Genomic DNA, 14,368 nt, shown 5'->3' on the forward strand with positions numbered 1-14,368 from the left:
CCTGACTGCAAATATTACTGTAAGTGAATCCTGATAATCAGAAGATTCCCTCGGTATGCTGACTTCACTTCATAGTTACGGTTTCAAAAGCAGACAGTTCAACATTTATGGAATGCACATCAAAAACTCGGCTTGGAGACCTTATAAAAAGTTGGTTTTATTAATTACTGGTAAATATAGTGCTGTTTTTGCCCCCTTTTTGAATTCTTAGTTTTTTGCATATTTCTCACACTACATTTTGCATGTAGTGAATTCCACTGCTTTTACATATTATTCCTATTGTTGGCATGTTGGGTAAGCACCTGCCGCTCCTGTGTTCAGGCAAAGGAGGTGGTACCAGACCCCGCACTTGGCAGGAAGCTGAACTGGCTGACAAACCACTCCTCATCCGAGACTCCATCCAGCATGGAACTCACCTACATAACTGACTTCTTCCTGGCTCTGGCCATCTGTAACAGTGTGGTGGTTTCTTCGCCCAACCAGCCTCGACATGTGGTGAGTAAATAACACATAAAAGATGTTTCCAACATTTGTTTTGATTTACAATGAAATGACTTACATGGTGTTGTTGGAACAATTTGCTCTTTTGTCTGTACTGACGAGCCTATTTAAACATTTTGCTTAGTTTAGTCTGTAGAGTGATGTCATTCAGTGTGATGTTTAGAGGTCCTCGTAATCTTTAGAATATCAGTGTGAAAGGACTTGATATTTCCTGACTTGGATTAAAATGTTGTTCAGACATTTTGGATAGAAAAACAAATGTATGTCAGGACTGTGATGATAAAAGAACTGATTCCCAGTAGTTCAGTTCCTTGACATTGTTGTCTGCCTGCCTATTGAATCCGTTTATCCATTCCACTTGCACTTGTGCTACAATCAGCTGATTTCAGATTGTATGCTAGAGGAGGAAAACAGTGGCACGGTCTACAGTGTAGATATAGACATGATAATAAAGTGGAAACTGCATCCACGACAGAAACAACTGCATTACGCTGCTAACACAACTTCAGCTCTTTACAAGTCCCTGCACAGACAGCACAGACTAAACCTAAGCTAGCCAAGAACCCAGATTTATGTTAAAGCTGAACAAACACCAACAGTCAAGCTGCCAGACCCTGGTGTTAAACAGGTAATAAAGGTAATAAATGGATGAGCAGTCAGGCTGCAGCCTTGGTTTCCAACATGTTTCTACAGTAGAATCACTGTGGCAGTTAAAGGCTCTTTGTCCTGTTTTCATCTTTGCTTTGTGCTGCCGGCTTTGTGTTCATATCTAAATACCAGTGGCTTTCCATCAGGACTTGTCAAATATAAACATTATTGACAATATTTAAAATGTACCAAAGTAAAGTGATTTCTCTCTTTGATGACAAACAGCGCTGCCATAAAGCTCCTCGCCTGTCGATTAGAATGTGTATCCATCATTAACATTACTGTCATCTTGTGGCTGCAGTTATTTATACAGCGCCAAATCGCAACAGCAGTCACCTCAAGGGGCTTAATATTGTAACATCCATCCATCCATCCATTCGCTTCCGCTTATCCTTTTCAGGGTCACGGGGGGCACTGGAGCCTATTCCAGCTGTCATAGGGCGAGAGGCAGGGTACACCCTGGACAGTTCGCCAGTCTGTCGCAGGGCCAACATTGTATTGTAACATAAAGACCAATAATCCAGAGAAAGCTCAACAATCAGACGACCCCTATGAGCAAGCACTTTGGCGACTGTGGGGAGGAAAAACTCCATTTTAACAGGAAGAAGCTGAAGGCTGTGGCTCTGACCGTGTCTGGTCTATAATAAAACAGGGAAGTTGAGCAGGTGCAGGGTCAGCAGCACTTTTATCTGTTTTCATCTTTGTTCTGTAAAAGTCACTGCATGCCACTGCTAAGAGAAAGATAATATGTGTGTCCTGCATGTATATATGAGACAATGCGTTTCACCATTTTATGGAAAAATGCAAAAATAATGTTACAAGTAGTGTAACAGATTACTTACATCCCTTTAAAGAAAGGTGTTCTGCGTAATACATTATGTTTTTTGAGTAATGACCCAAACACTGACCATAACAAGCATTTGACGATACTACATGCTGTTAATATTCACGGATGTAAAGTCTTTGATACGCTGCTTACAGATGATGGTGACCCTCAAACAGAGACAGCGAGAACTGATAAGGAATCAAATATATAAGTTACATCAATAATGGAATGATAACTCGACTGAAGACGAGTGTGGACATGACTTCAGAGTCCAGACTCAAAGTAGTTCAACATGATTTTTTTGACTCCAGACGATCGGACGTGTTCTGACAATACGGCACGCTGAAATATGTTTGCATATTAAAATAGTCCTTACTTTCTCTTAATCATCATATAAATAACTTAAAGAGCCTAAATGCCTAAAAATGTAAAGGTTGAACATGATTTTGAACATGAAAATCACGAGACGTGATTTTCCACTTTACATCACCACAATATCTATTTTTGAGTCTAATGGATATTTATTCCTCGTCAGTTGGCACAAAATACTCCACAGTAACAAAGCTGTAGCTGGTTTTCACTTTGTGCAGAGATTCGACTAATGGGAAAGATTCTGGCTTGATTCATTTACATTTTAATTAAAAATACAGTGTTCAGTAGTGTAAAAATTCAAAGAATAATTTCAGGGGAAACCGTCTTGACTTTTTTAGCACGAGTTCCAGCAGCTGACTCTGTTTTCTTGTTCCTACAGATACCTGAAGAACGGACACCTCTAAAGTCTCTGGAAGAAGTTAAGTTGATGTTTCAGCGTTTCAGTTTCTCTCCCTTCTCCGCTCTCTCCCCTTCCCAAATCAAAGGCAGCCCTCACAGCTTAAAAAGCAGGCTATTTATTAGGGGGAAGAGAGGCTCTCTCACTCTCTCCACTCCCGTGAGCAACACCACAGACGTGTCAGGCTCAAGCCAGGAAAATGACTCTAAACCAGACTTATCTGCCAGAGAGGAGGAAGAACAAGATGTGGAGGACCAAGAGACAGAGGATGACTTAAAGGATACACAGACAAACCCTGATGAGGCAAGACAGAGCATGCAAGACCTGACCAAACAAGTGGAAGAGATAACCGATGAACTGGTGTATGAGGCAGAGAGTCCAGATGAGGCAGCTTTGGTCCATGCAGCACGAGCATACCGCTGTACCCTGAGGGGTCGCTCTGCAGAGAGCCTGCTCGTGGATCTGCCAGGAATCGGCTCCCTGGCTATCCAGCTGCTCCACATCCTGCCCTTTGACTCCAACAGGAAAAGGATGTCCGTAGTGGTTCGCCACCCTCTGACGGGACAGGTGGTGGTTTTCACCAAGGGTGCGGACTCAGTCATCATGGACCTGGCTGAAAGCCCCACAGGTAATTAAAAGGAATATTTAAGATTGATTTCCTACTGATTGATGATTTTAGAACAAATGACATTTATAATAAGAGCAATGTCTTTCATCAGTGTTCCTTTGTGTTTTATATGTGTGTTTGTTGTTCTCCGGTGCAGATCAGACGGAGGTATACAGTCACATCAAAGAAAAAACCCAAAAACATTTGGATGCTTATGCCAGAGAAGGCCTCCGCACACTCTGCATCGCTAAAAAGGTAACATCTCTGAGAAGTGAAATCAAATAGCTTTGTACAAAATGTCCATGAATACACTCTTTCACAATGTAGTATTTAATTTAATGGTTTCTCACTTTAGCTGGATGCAAAGATCTTTGATGCACAGACAGCCATAAATCAGTTTGAAGATTTAACACTTTCCTGATCTTTTGTCCTCAAGCTCCTTGTAAATTATCAAGGAAAGACATGATGGAGAACTGATAAAGCAAAAGAGAATTGCAGTGCTTAGAGAATCCAGTTAAACTTACTACACAGGTCACATGTGATGTTGAGATTTTTAACATGGATCTGCTCTTCTGAAACTGTGTTTTGGACGTGGACATCAGAATGCAAAAAAACATTGGATACGTTGCCCCGTGCATTCTTGTTGTTTGAAGCAGGTCACATAAAAGAGACTTGTGAAAAGGGAAGGTAAATGCTTTTAAATTTAGCATTTAAATTTGTTACTAATCTTGTCCAGTCATAACTTAATATCTGATCCTTCAGTGTAACTGAAGTTTTCATTTCAATTATATTTTATTTATTTAGCACAGAATCGCAACAACAGTCGCCTCAAGGTGCTTTATATTGTAAGGTAGACCCTACAATAATAGATACAGAGAAAACACAACAATCATATGACCCCCTATGAGCAAGCACTTTGGCGACAGTGGGAAGGAAAAACTCCCTTTTAACAGGAAGAAACCTCCGGCAGAACCAGGCTCAGGGAGGGGCGGGGCCATCAGCTGTGATTGGTTGGGGTGAAAGAAGGAAGACAGGATAAAGACATGCCGTGGAAGAGAGACAGAGGTTAATAACAGATATGATTCGATGCAGAGAGGTCTGTTAATACATAGTGAGTGAGAAAGGTGACTGGAAAGGAAAAACCCAATGCATCATGGGAATCCCCCGGCAGCCTACGTCTATTGCAGCATAACTAAGGGAGGATTCAGGGTCACCTGGTCCAGCCCTAACTATATGCTTTAGCAAAAAGGAAAGTTTTTAACAAATGACAGTCGTCCAGCCTGGAAGTAATAAATGCATGAACTAGTTTTTCAGCGTCACTCTGAGACAGGATATTTCTAACTTTAGAGATGTTGCACAAATGGAAGAAAGCAGTCTTACATATTTGTTTAATACGTGCGTTGAAGGACATGTCCTGGTCAAAAATGTGTGTTATCTGGCTTCATGGACAGATAGAGCTGCGTGTCATCTGCATAGCAGTGTAAATTTATGCTATGTCTTCTAATGATGCTGCCTAAGGGAAGCATGTATAATGTAAACAGAATTGGTCCTAGCACTGAACCCTGTGGAACTCCATAATTAACCTCAGTGTGTGAAGAGGACTCTCCATTTACATGCACGAATTGGAGTCTATTAGATAGATATGATACAAACCACTGCAGCACAGTACCTGTAATACCTACAGCATGTTCTAATCGCTCTAATAGGATATTATGGTCGACAGTATCGAACGCTGCACTGAGGTCTAGCAGGACAAGCACAGAGATGAGTCCACTGTCAGAGGCCATAAGAAGATCATTTGTAACCTTCACTAAAGCTGTTTCTGTGCTGTGATGAGCTCTGAAACCTGACTGAAACTCTTCAAATAAACCTCTGCAGATGATCTGTTAGCTGTTTGACAACTACTCTTTCAAGGATGTTTGATATGAAAGGAAGGTTGGAGATTGGCCTATAATTAGCTAAGACTGCTGGGTCTAGAGATGCTTTTTGAGTAAAGGTTTAACTACAGCCAGCTTGAAGGCCTGTGGTACATAGCCAATCATTAGAGATAGGTTGATCATATTTAAGATCGAAGAATTAATTAATGGCAGGACTTCTTTGAGCAGTTTTGTAGGAATGGGGTCTAAAAGACACATTGATGGTTTGGAGGAAGTAATTATTGAAGTTAACTCAGAAAGATCAATTGGAGAAAAAGAGTCTAACTTAACATCAATGGTACTAAGAGTAGCTGTAGATAATATTACATCTGTGGGATGATTATTGGTAATTTTTCCTCTAATGATAAGAATTTTATTTGTGAAGTTCATGAAGTCATTACTAGTTAACGTTAAAGGGATGGTTGGCTCAACAGAGCTCTGACTGTTTGTCAGCCTGGCTACAGTGCTGAAGAGAAACCTGGGGTTGTTCTTATTTTCTTCAATCAGTGATGAATAGTAAGATGTTCTGGCTTTATGGAGGGTTTTCTTATAAAGCAGCAAACTATTTCTCCAGGCTAAATGATCATCTTGTAATTTTTCTGTTGAAGGTTAAAATTTTCCTGTAACACTAATGATTTTAACTAAGCTAACACAAGATGAAGGCTAAGTTTATTTATATAGCACATTTAAAACAACAGAGTTCACCAAATTGCTGTACATTCAGACTGTGTCACTGCACAGTCTGAAGAGGATGGAGGAGATTCCAGGAGACAAGCAGTTAATCTAGTAAAGCTGCACAGGGCCTCCTTGCACTAGCTGTTCCCTCGTGCAAGGAGGAACAGGATGATAGCACCGCCAGAGGCCTTAGAAACGAGCTCCAGCAGACCACTGGTGTGAAAATCTTTGACCCAACTGAACTGTCTGTCTGAACTGGAGCTTTGTGATTCTGTTCCCCACTGTTGCTTCTTGGTCTCATTTCCCATTCATATTGAAAGATCCCACAGTCGGTTTGAATACATGACAGACAGCCAACTACTGACTTTGTAGTTACTAATATTTGCTTGATCTGTTATTGATTACCTGCAGGTTCTGAAGGAGGATGAGTATGACTTGTGGCTGAAAGCACACATGCTGGCAGAGAGCAGCATAGAGAACAGAGAGGAGCTTCTTCTGGAGTCAGCTCAGAGGCTTGAGACCAACCTCACTCTGTTGGGTAGTCACTGCAGCTCAGACTTAAATCATTCGATGTCAGAGCTGAAATACCAGCACTTAAAGCGTATGCGTGTGTTTTCAGGTACCACAGGGATTGTAGACAGACTCCAGGAGGAGGTTCCAGAGACCATTGCTGCTCTTCAGAGGGCTGGGATTAAAGTTTGGGTTCTCACTGGAGACAAACAGGAAACAGCCATCAACATCGCTTATGCCTGCAAACTTCTATGTGCCAGTGACAAACTGCTGACAGCTAACTGTGGAAGCAAGGTCAGTGAGTGAAAAAATCTTTGTTATTTTACTGTAGAGCATGTGCAAAAGGGTGTAAGGTCTTCTTCACACACTGTGCCCTTTGCATTAGATGGAGGAGTTGTACAGGGAGATGGGTGCGTTTGGCTCATCTCAGTCTCTCACTAAACATGCTCCTGTGACTACCCAGCAGTCACACCATGACACCCCAAGTATGACGGATGGAGTGTTGAGTGCGAGAGAAACTGACCTGAAAGATAGGATCATGGTAAAGCTGGACCCTCCGTAGTGGGTTACATAGAATATGTTAAGTACCCTCTGAAGGTCTACTAGAAGATGTAAATGCACCATAATGGAGAGTCCGTACTGCAACCATCACCAAAAAGAACCAGCTGATCTACACCACAGCAGCAGTGATCATGGAGATGCTTGGCTATATGATGAACAGCCCAAAGGAGCAGCGCAGTTCATGGAGAAGGAGTCGAGAGGCCAAGATCAAGGTAGCACGGAGGGAAGTTGAAAGTAGAAAGTTGAAGAAAGAGGTACCTAAGAGCTGCCCGTGCCTTGGAAACTCCCAAACAAAGACTTACAGCCTTGGCCAGCCACTTGAAGAAGCATACCACAGAGACAGAAGGCAGGAGCGTAAACCAGCTGTACTGTAGTGATAGCTGTAGCTATACCAAGTGACAGCAACATCAGGAAGAAGGAAAACCAGAAGTTGGAGAAGTGCCACGGGCTGAGAGAAGAGCTCGAGAAGATGTTGAGGGTGAAGGTGACGGTGGTCCCCGTGGTAATCAGAGTACTCGGTGCGGTGACTCCCAAGCTAGGCGAGTGGCTCCAGCAGATCCCGGGAACAACATCAGAGATCTCTGTCCAGAAGAGCGCAGTCCTGGGAACAGCTAAGATACTGCGCAGGACCCTCAGGCAGAGGACCCGAGCTTGAAGGATAGACCACCCACAGGGCTAGAGGGAAACTTTTCATATGATTATTTTATTATTTTTATATATTTCAGTCATGAAACCCTCAAAACCCTTTCTTATAAATCCTGTCTACACTCTTATAAATGCTTATTAAAAACTCATTTGTTCGTGTACACAGTGAATCAACTGTGTGTGAGATGAATGTAGTGTACAGCAAAGAAGAGCATTAGAGCATGTCCTCTTTCTTTTTGTTGGTGAGGAACATAGTGATGGGTTGTTTCTTCTGGACAAGGTTTCTATAGACATTTGTAGACTCATCCATCGACCAGTACTTTTACCAGTGCTAATGAACGTGTTCTATTTTTATTTATATTGTTATTCATTGTTTTAGGAAAGAAAATGCTTCTTTTACTGCATAAAATAATAAAAATCTAAACAAATACAAGTACCAATACGCAGCAGAAACCGCTTTCTGCAACTCGGATAGTTAGCCAATCATTGGAGCTGCTGAAAGATTCAAATTACAGCAAGCTGTCCATGCCTGAGGGCTTGCTTAGTGATAGGTTTGTAGCATAAACCTATTCGCTGGAACGTTCAAGACAATTTACTACACAGCGAAAGCAAGACACTTGCAGCCTCAGGAGTAGGAGTGGGTTTAAGAACATCAATTTCCAGATTCAAATAGATTTTATATTGAATAAAGCGATATCGATTCATTAAATCCTGACATCGATTTTTAAATATAAATGTATTTTGCCAGAAACACCAGAATCTCAGCTTAAAGCTCACAAAACTATTTCAACAACCGCCAAACAGCTAAAAGAGCAAAAGAGCAGGTAAACGAATTCACAGTGAATTTCAACTTTTACATATTATGCCAAATTACAAAACGCTTAGCTGTGTCTCTAACAAAACCTCTGTAACGACGCTCTGCTTCACTTCACTGGGGGTTATCTACTATAAAAATCCAGCCCAGGAAAATCTCCTTCATATTTTTCTGTGTTTTATCTTCACTTTGTTTGACATAAATGTGCTGTGATGCTTGCACCTCTGGTGAAGTCTCACAAGACTGAGATGCTCTAGCGTGACCTTAAAAAGGCAGTTCATGCTCAGAAACCCTCCAGTGTCACTGAATTGCAACAATTCTGCAAAGACAAGTGGGCCCAAATTCCTCCACAGTGCTGTAAAAGACTCGTGGCCAGTTATCGTAAGTGCTTGATTGTAGTTGTTGCTGCTAAGGGTGGCCCAACCAGTTATTAGGTTTAGGGGGCATTCACTTTTTCACACAGAGCCATGTAGGTTTGGATTTTTCCCCCTTATTAAAAAACACCAACAATCAATCAAATCCAATAAAACACTGGGCAGGAGAAGCCATGTCTGAACTCACTCGCAGCAAGCAGCCCACCAATTTCATGAAAGAAACAGTTGCTATATAACAGCTACGCTCCGCTCAGGCACATAACGGTCCTTTCTTTTCCTTCAGGATGCTTGTGCAGCTTTATTTGAGGATCTCATACTGGAAGTCCAGGGTGGTGAGAGTTTGACTGCCCTTACTGGAAATGGGGAATCCATGTCCAGCAGCTTCATTCTGGTCACAGATGGCCGGACGCTGGGTTGGGCCTTGGAGGACGAATTGAGGAGCAACTTCCTGGAGCTGAGCCGGCGATGCAAGGCAGTGATCTGCTGCCGTTCCACTCCACTGCAGAAAAGCCAAGTGGTCCAGCTGATCCGGGACCATCTTGGTGTCATGACCCTGGCTGTGGGTAAGAACTCAGCCAACAGAAAAGCAGCTTGGGGCTGATTGTTTATTATTCCATAAAGACATTTCATAACCCTTTGTCTGTTAAACATTTGAAATACAGATGATCTGTCATTGCATGAGTACTGTCAGCTTTATTTATCACATCACTGCTTGAAATAATTTGACACGAACTAGTGGAAAACAATGCTGCTGTTTCAGGTGATGGAGCCAATGACGTAAGCATGATTCAGGTGGCTGATGTGGGCATTGGGATATCTGGACAGGAGGGAATGCAGGTATTAACAAAGAAAAGAAATGACAATAATACTAGTAATAACAAAAAATACTGTCAAACCGAGGTCTTTACAGAATACTATGAAGCTACTGTTTGTTAGTATCGGTTTAGTTCAGCCTCCCATCCAAGACCATGACAGAGAACTCTTTGAGAGCTGTAGCTTTCTGTGGTTATATTAGACTCAGTGTGATATTGCATTCGCCCGTATCATCTGGTTTCACTCACCAGCAGGCGCTAAATGAGGCTAACGCTTGCGTTTTTTCTTCTTCTTTTCATTATTTTGCTCTGTGGTCATTTTTTGTTGTTTTAAATCTTTCTCCAGGCTGTGATGTCCAGTGACTTTGCTATTTCACGGTTTAAACACCTCAGCAAGCTGCTGCTGGTTCACGGCCACTGGTGTTACTCTCGTCTTGCAAACATGATTCAATACTTCATCTACAAGAATGTGGTAAGAGTCTTTTTTGACAGCTTTATAAAAAAGGTTATAAACGGCTTGACTGACGTTTCGCATTAAGGCGGGTGTTGAACTCACAGCAGTTACACTGTCATCCCTAAACTCACCTGCTCACAAGAAAACAACAGCAAATCATTGTTTTAGTCTTACAGCAGTTTTGTCTCTGTCATGTTGCTGCATCCAAATATTTGTTTCCGGTTTATTCTGCCTATTATACTAACGACTACATTTAATAAGACTTAATATGACTTTGGAGGGTTCCTGTTGTGGGACAGGTCTTCTCCCCGGCCACTGAGTCCAGCTCTCCCAGCATGTCTCAAATCTGTCCTGAGGTCAACACTAGTCTGACAAACCCAAAACACCTCACACAGGTTTGAGGCACCCAGCAGCCTTCCTACTCTAGCTTGCAATGATGCAGAGGACTTGTTGATATTGAGCTTTGCCTGTGCAGAGATTAGTAATGACACCTTAAAGTAAGAAGGTTCCTGATTAGAAAGAGAGCTGGGGGCCTTTTATATGTGGACTTTGCATGTTTTCCTTACGTGTGAGCCAAAAGGACACATTATTAGCTTAAATCAAACATACGATCAATGAACAATCATTTATCATCGTATCACTGAAAGGATAAAGAGCTGGTGCAGTGATTTACGACCACGACAAAGCCGTGGTTCTCTGTGTCAGCATGGAGCATGGTTGTTCACTGAGCTCCTTCCCTCCTTGCACCAAAGCTGCTCATGTTCTGCCTGAAACTAAAGAATCTCCCAGAAATGGCACTTATTCGTTACAAAACACAGAAGATTTTAGAGCAATTCGTTGTTCACACAAGGATAAAAAAAGTATTAAGTAAGGAAATTCCTCACTGCTGACTGTGTGTTTCTTACCTGCAGATGTATGTGAATCTGCTGTTCTGGTATCAGTTCTTCTGTGGTTTTTCTGGGAGTGTCATGACCAACTCCTGGGTGCTCATCCTCTTCAATCTAATCTTCACATCAGCTCCTCCGCTCATTTACGGAATTCTCAACCAAGATTTACCTGCTGACACTCTGATGGAGCTGCCCGAGCTCTACCAGGATGCACAAACTTCCAAGGTCACTGCAAACACATACATGCCACAGAAATGACGTACAAACTCTACAAAAGGCAGTTGCTGTTTAAGGATTTCATTTGTTTTTTCATTTTTGTCAAACATTTTCTAGAGTATGGTCATTGCTCCTAACAAATGTATTTTCTGAAACAGAGCAGCTTATGAACACAAAACCTTAGCGGACACAGTTAGCATCATGAAGTCTCAGCAGGTTTGCATCACGTCGATGAAAAAAGAAAACTGCTTAAATTATGAAAAGTTTATTGATCGCTACATTTATTTGGCTTTCAAAGTATTTTAAATTACTGAATGTAAACTGGTTCTGCACTTGCTATGATGAAACTCTAATACCTACTAATGTAGGCTTCACACTAACCGGGCTGCTAACTCATAATGTGCATACACATGATCACAGCAGTCCTGTATAACAGGAAAACACATAAATTCACTTTAATTAATATGTCAACAGCTACATTTCTGCGATCATTTTATTATTTGCACAGAAAGAGGAAACAGAAGATGGAAAATAGGGCACTATCATAGCCATACATGTGTACATTACATATAGTAGAAAAATCACAATGCACAAAAAGAAATGCATACCAATATGATCACGTCACAACATACTTCTGTTGGTCCTTTTATCTGTGTGCTACCGCTGACCTCTGGCCTAGCTCATTACCTCATTATCGTTAAGCATGGGTCATTTGTTTTTCATTGAAGTGTCGTGGCCTGTGTTAGCCAAACAAGTATTGCATGTGTGACATCAGTAACACTCATATTTGTTTAGAAAGTGTAACAGATGATTGTGATGTCTTCACAGACGTTTGTTCCATACATGTTCTGGATCACGGTCCTGGATGCTTTTTACCAAAGCCTCGTTTGCTTTTTTGTGCCTTACTTTGTAAGTACACCATGCAAATCGTTACTTATCACATTCCTTCTATTTACATGCACGTGGGTCTGTCTGTCTTCTCCTCATGTTCTAAGATTTTCATGTGAGAGTGTTTTAGGGGACTTTTTTCTGTTTTCACAGGCATACGCAGGATCAGATGTTGGGGTGCTGTCCTTTGGCTCACCGATCAACGCATCAGCACTTTTCATTATTCTGCTGCACCAAGTGATCGAGAGCAACACGCTGGTCAGACTCACCACCACCACTCAAAATCATTTATACTTCAGCTGGGCTGTGTCTCAGTTACTTTGCCTTTACAATAACAAGTGTGTAGCTTAAAGGTTATGTGTGTTATATTAGGGGGTACAGCAGGGGTCTCAAACTCACGGCACAGGTCACCACTACTTGTTGACCTGATGAAATCTAATGCAGTTTGTCCCTTGAAGATTTGTTTGCTGTTGTGTGCAATCTTAAAATAAATTCTTTAAATGATTTAATATGAAGGCAAGATGAGCAGAGAGCACGAACATGCTGAGGGATTGGCTGTGTTAGTTCAGTGAGAGTCGCACACTAATGTGTACACTTATGTCTGCACTTTGATTTGTTACATACGAACAAAATTAGTGCTGCACGTGTCTGTCCGCAAAGACAGGACCAATGTGTTTATCTGGTAGTTCAATGAAAGGCTTCAGTTAGTTAAGAGTGCGAAACAAGAATCTGCATTCACGTTTGCAGTTTGTTGTACAATATTTGAAATTTAAAAAACAAAAGAAAAACTACACTTTTTGTTGTTTGATTGTTTTTTGTACGACTTGAACACTAAAGTGGCCCTCAGCTCATTTAGGTTTGCGACCTTTGGTGTAGAGCGTGAGGAAAAATGTAATCCAAGTCAGAACTGAAAATGGAAAGATTCAGGAGCAGCTCTCTCTCTTTAGTTGTGCTCTGGAGTTTTGAATCTTTTTCTTTTTTGCAGACATGGATTCATATGGTCGTGTTGGTGCTCAGCTGCACTTCCTATTTTGGTTTTGTACTGCTCCTCAGTGGCTTCTGTGTGACCTGCAGCCCCCCTGTCAACCCTCTGGGGATTGAGTTACTCCAAATGTCCCACTCTCTTTTCTACATCACATGTGTTCTCACTACTGTGGCAGCTCTGTTACCCAGGTACGCGCACACACACACACTGCAAAAACTCATGTACAGGTAGTGTATTTCCTTTGGGGGCACTTCATAACTCATTAATAATAAAGAGCTTTACTCTAATGACACCTGGAGGTGCCAATGTCGTCATCACCGACACAGCTATACACTGAATTTGTTTTGTCACTCCAGTGGTTTCCATATTTCAATTAAACAATGTGGCAGAGTGGACTCAAACGCAGGACTCGCAGGCTGGTTGAGGATGTTTATTGTGAAGGCAGGATGAGCAGGACATGAGACGACTGGCTGACTGAATGCACACAGACAGAGGCGAACACAAGAAAACCGGACGCACGTGGAAAATAAACAGAGACAAAGTACAAACTGAAAACACTGAGTCAACAGCCCAGGAAACCTGACATCACTTTCATTGCTAAAACATTACCCAGATATCCAGGATCGTTTTTAAATACAAATATTTTAATTTGTTTATGACCAGACATATGCTTCAGGTAAAATAGTGCTGGTTACCATGGTTTCCAGGGGTCTTTTGGAGTCTCCAATTTTCTATTTTTGGAAACACTAATTTTAATTGGACCAATCAAAATTAATACATAATTAAAATATTGCAGTATTTTTAAAGAAACATATATAATAAGCTGTAGGCAACAGCACTTTAAGGGATCCTGTTAGGAAAAGGTTTAAATATTAACCTTTAATTATATGGTTTTAAAACTGAAATCATACAATTCCATGTATTATATATATGTGTAAATAGTAAACAGCCCGACACACATAACTACAGTTGTAAACAAAAAAAAAGATTCTCACAGGACTGGTTTTGGCAGTCCGACAGCTAGATGCAGTTCACCTTTTAATATTAAAGTTCATTACAGTGAAATTAGGCAAAGACTGAAATAGGGCTACAACAATTCACTGAGTAATAAAATCACAAAAAATTCTTTGCTACAATGTTTCGTTTCACACGAGGCCCTGTAGTGTGTCGACGTGTTAAACGACACGACCGCGAGTGCTTTACCCGCATTTGCTACTAAAAACAGACCTGCACTATAACGTTTTGACAACATGAAGCCCACACAGCCTTCAGTTTGAAAC

The 14,368-nt window shown here is 41.4% G+C and overlaps 1 protein-coding gene across 2 annotated transcripts in view; it reads left to right on the plus strand.

Annotated features, from left to right (window-relative positions):
* The window catches only part of atp10d (ATPase phospholipid transporting 10D), a 45,552-nt gene that overhangs the window by 22,491 nt on the left and 8,693 nt on the right, over positions 1 to 14,368 (plus strand). For both annotated transcript variants that reach the window (XM_026151467.1, XM_026151468.1), the window contains 12 exons: positions 322 to 495; positions 2,727 to 3,372; positions 3,509 to 3,606; positions 6,354 to 6,480; positions 6,562 to 6,746; positions 9,130 to 9,409; positions 9,607 to 9,683; positions 10,005 to 10,130; positions 11,024 to 11,224; positions 12,044 to 12,124; positions 12,257 to 12,361; positions 13,089 to 13,276. In XM_026151467.1, coding sequence (XP_026007252.1) covers positions 322 to 495; positions 2,727 to 3,372; positions 3,509 to 3,606; positions 6,354 to 6,480; positions 6,562 to 6,746; positions 9,130 to 9,409; positions 9,607 to 9,683; positions 10,005 to 10,130; positions 11,024 to 11,224; positions 12,044 to 12,124; positions 12,257 to 12,361; positions 13,089 to 13,276 — 2,288 coding nt within the window. The remainder of the gene's footprint in view (positions 1 to 321; positions 496 to 2,726; positions 3,373 to 3,508; positions 3,607 to 6,353; positions 6,481 to 6,561; positions 6,747 to 9,129; positions 9,410 to 9,606; positions 9,684 to 10,004; positions 10,131 to 11,023; positions 11,225 to 12,043; positions 12,125 to 12,256; positions 12,362 to 13,088; positions 13,277 to 14,368) is intronic.

Source organism: Astatotilapia calliptera, chromosome 19 (genome assembly GCF_900246225.1).
Source record: "Astatotilapia calliptera chromosome 19, fAstCal1.2, whole genome shotgun sequence".
Taxonomy (NCBI): Eukaryota; Metazoa; Chordata; class Actinopteri; order Cichliformes; family Cichlidae; genus Astatotilapia; species Astatotilapia calliptera.